Source organism: Chelonoidis abingdonii, chromosome 21, assembly GCF_003597395.2.
Source record: "Chelonoidis abingdonii isolate Lonesome George chromosome 21, CheloAbing_2.0, whole genome shotgun sequence".
Lineage (NCBI taxonomy): Eukaryota > Metazoa > Chordata > Testudines > Testudinidae > Chelonoidis > Chelonoidis abingdonii.
This window is the reverse complement of record NC_133789.1, coordinates 12,226,384-12,228,939: the sequence shown is the minus strand read 5'-3', so window position 1 is coordinate 12,228,939 and position 2,556 is coordinate 12,226,384. Positions and strand designations below refer to the sequence as shown.

Below are 2,556 nucleotides of genomic sequence, written 5' to 3'. Positions count from 1 at the left end.
GGAGAAAAATTGTTCTTCTTAACCTCTGAGGATACGACAAGAAGCAATGGGCTTTAACAGCAGTAGGGAAGGTTTAGGTTGGACATTAGGAAAAACTTTGTAACTGTCAGGGTGGTTAAGCACTGGAATAAATTGCCCAGGGAGGTTGTAGAATTGCCATCATTGGAGACTTTTGAGAGCAGGTTCAACAAACACCTGTCAGAAATGGTCTAGATAATCCTTAATCCTGCCATGAGTGCAGGGGACTGGCCTAGATGACCTCTCGAGGTCCCTTCCAGTCCTATGATTCAGCACATGGGCGGAAGCCAGGGAGTCCTGAGCTCAGTCGCAGATCTGCCCTGAGAAGCATTAAGGGTACATTGCACTCCCAGAGCCCTTCACAAAGAGCCGCTAGTCAGGCAGGTCAAATCATTAGCCACTCTGAGCAGCTGGGAGATGGAGACCTAGAGATGCTCAGTGTGTTTCTACTGCAACCACTGAGCACGAATGGGCTTTGCAGGACCCCATGTGATCGCCTCCAGAACACCCAGCTTGACTCTCAGATCCCAGGGCAGCACGTGGGTCTAGAGCTAGAAAAGCCATTGATCTCCCTGTGAAGCGAATATGTCTGGGCTGGAGTCACTGAGAGACAGGCAAGGAGTCAGGCGATGCCACGGTCACCACCACTTGGCACTGTGTGATTAGCATGTGTATTGGGGGGTGCTCGCAGGAGGCTGGGTACGTCCCTCCACAGGCAGCTGCAGGACCTGCCTCAAACAGCCTCCAGCCAAAGAGGGAGGAGCAGAGATGAATTGGAAGGGTCAGATGACCATGTGTGCCCACTGTGATCACTGAGAACCCTCCCACCCTGGCCCCATTGAGAACCCCCACCCCCAGGCCATGGAGAACAATGAAGAAACCCCCACCCCGGCCTCTTTGAGAACAATGGAACTGCCAAGGGCAATGTCAGAACCAGGATCAGAACCCAGGTCCCAGAACCGATCTATGAGCCCACAGGGCCTTCTCCCCTCAGAGGGCAGAGAGGGCATTTGGAGTTGCTGATCAGGAGAGATGGAAGTGCCAAGTCACTGACCTGGTGAGGACAACGCGGGGCCCCGCCAGACAGCCGAGGGTAGGACAGCACGACGTCTTAAATAGTGTTTATGTTCACAGGGCATCTTGGTGTTGGTGAGAATTTTCAAAGCCACATCCTGGGTGAGAAGGAAGACAGAGGAAAAAGCGTCAGAAGCTGCTAAAATAGGGGATTGTGGCATCATACTTTGGTCTTTTTCCTCCCCGACCTAAGCTGGAAGCAACAAGAACGCTGGGAGGACAAAGACTTCAGCTGAGGAGACTGGTCTCAGGCTTAAAAGAGGAAGAACTGTAACCGTAACTGTTGCCAACTCTGTCCTCATATCTACTCTAGCGATACCATCATAGGACCCAACTACACCAGCCAGACCATCAGGGGCTCATTCACCTGCACATCTACCAATGTGATATATGCCATCATGTGCCAGCAATGCCCCTCTGCCATGTACATTGGTCAGACCAGACAGTCTCTATGTAAAATAAATGGACACAAATCTGACATCAGGAATGGTAACATACAAAAGCCAGAAGGAGAACACTTCAATCTCCCTGGACATTCAGTAACAGATTTAAAAGTAGCCATCCTTCAACAAAAAACTTCAGAAACAGACTTCAAAGAGATACCGCAGCGCTGCAATTTATTTGCAAATTTAACACCATGAATTTGGGCTTGAATAGGAACTGAGAGTGGCTGGCTCACTACAAAAGCAACTTTCCCTCTCTTGTTATTGACACCTCCTCATCAATTATTGGGAGTGGACCACACCCACCCTGATTGAATTGGCTCTGTCAACACCGGTTCTCCACTTGTGAGGTGTGACGTTATTAATATAATCTGGGACCATATAGAACATGGTTGCAACCAAGGTCCTGTTGTGGCACCAAATCTTATGTAAAAGGGGGTCATATAAGGTGTCTAAGACCCGGTTATGGGTTGCTAGTTGTGATTATGCTGTCTGCCTGTCTGTCTGTCTGAATCATTTTGTAGTTGAAGTTATGAGTATTGGCTCTATACTGTCTGTACTTCAAATTCGTGCTGTGCTTCTGGGTGATACCCCAGACAAGTTGGTGTTAGCTCTGCCTAACCTGCTTGATGGCCCGTTAAGTACCATCAGCTACACAACTGACCCATTGACAGAAGGCAGATACATCTTGTAACTCAGCAAAGTATGCAGGAACTTGTCCATGTGACTCCAGACTCCATTTTGCTGTAATATTCCACAGTAAGGACAAAGAGGTTCTTATACCTGGAAAAAAACCCATCAAAGGCTGATGCCTCATCTCCATCTTGTCTTCAATCCTGCTTCTTACCTCTGGAGGAATTTTGCTACGAACTGAAACTATGCACAAAGGATTGAATGACCCATCCCAGCGGGGGATGTAGCTCCAGAGACTTGATTTAAGCCTGCAGTTTACTCCATCACTGCTACAAGCCTGAACTAAGAACTTTGCCATTACTGTATGTACTTGATTCCATTTAACCAA

The 2,556-nt window shown here is 48.3% G+C and overlaps 1 protein-coding gene across 1 annotated transcript in view; it reads right to left on the bottom strand.

Moving 5' to 3' along the window:
* The window catches only part of LOC116827587 (alpha-2-macroglobulin-like protein 1), a 68,508-nt gene that overhangs the window by 45,185 nt on the left and 20,767 nt on the right, over nucleotides 1–2,556 (bottom strand). Inside the window, 1 exon segment of the mRNA XM_075059817.1 lies at nucleotides 1,073–1,190. Coding sequence (XP_074915918.1) covers nucleotides 1,073–1,190 — 118 coding nt within the window.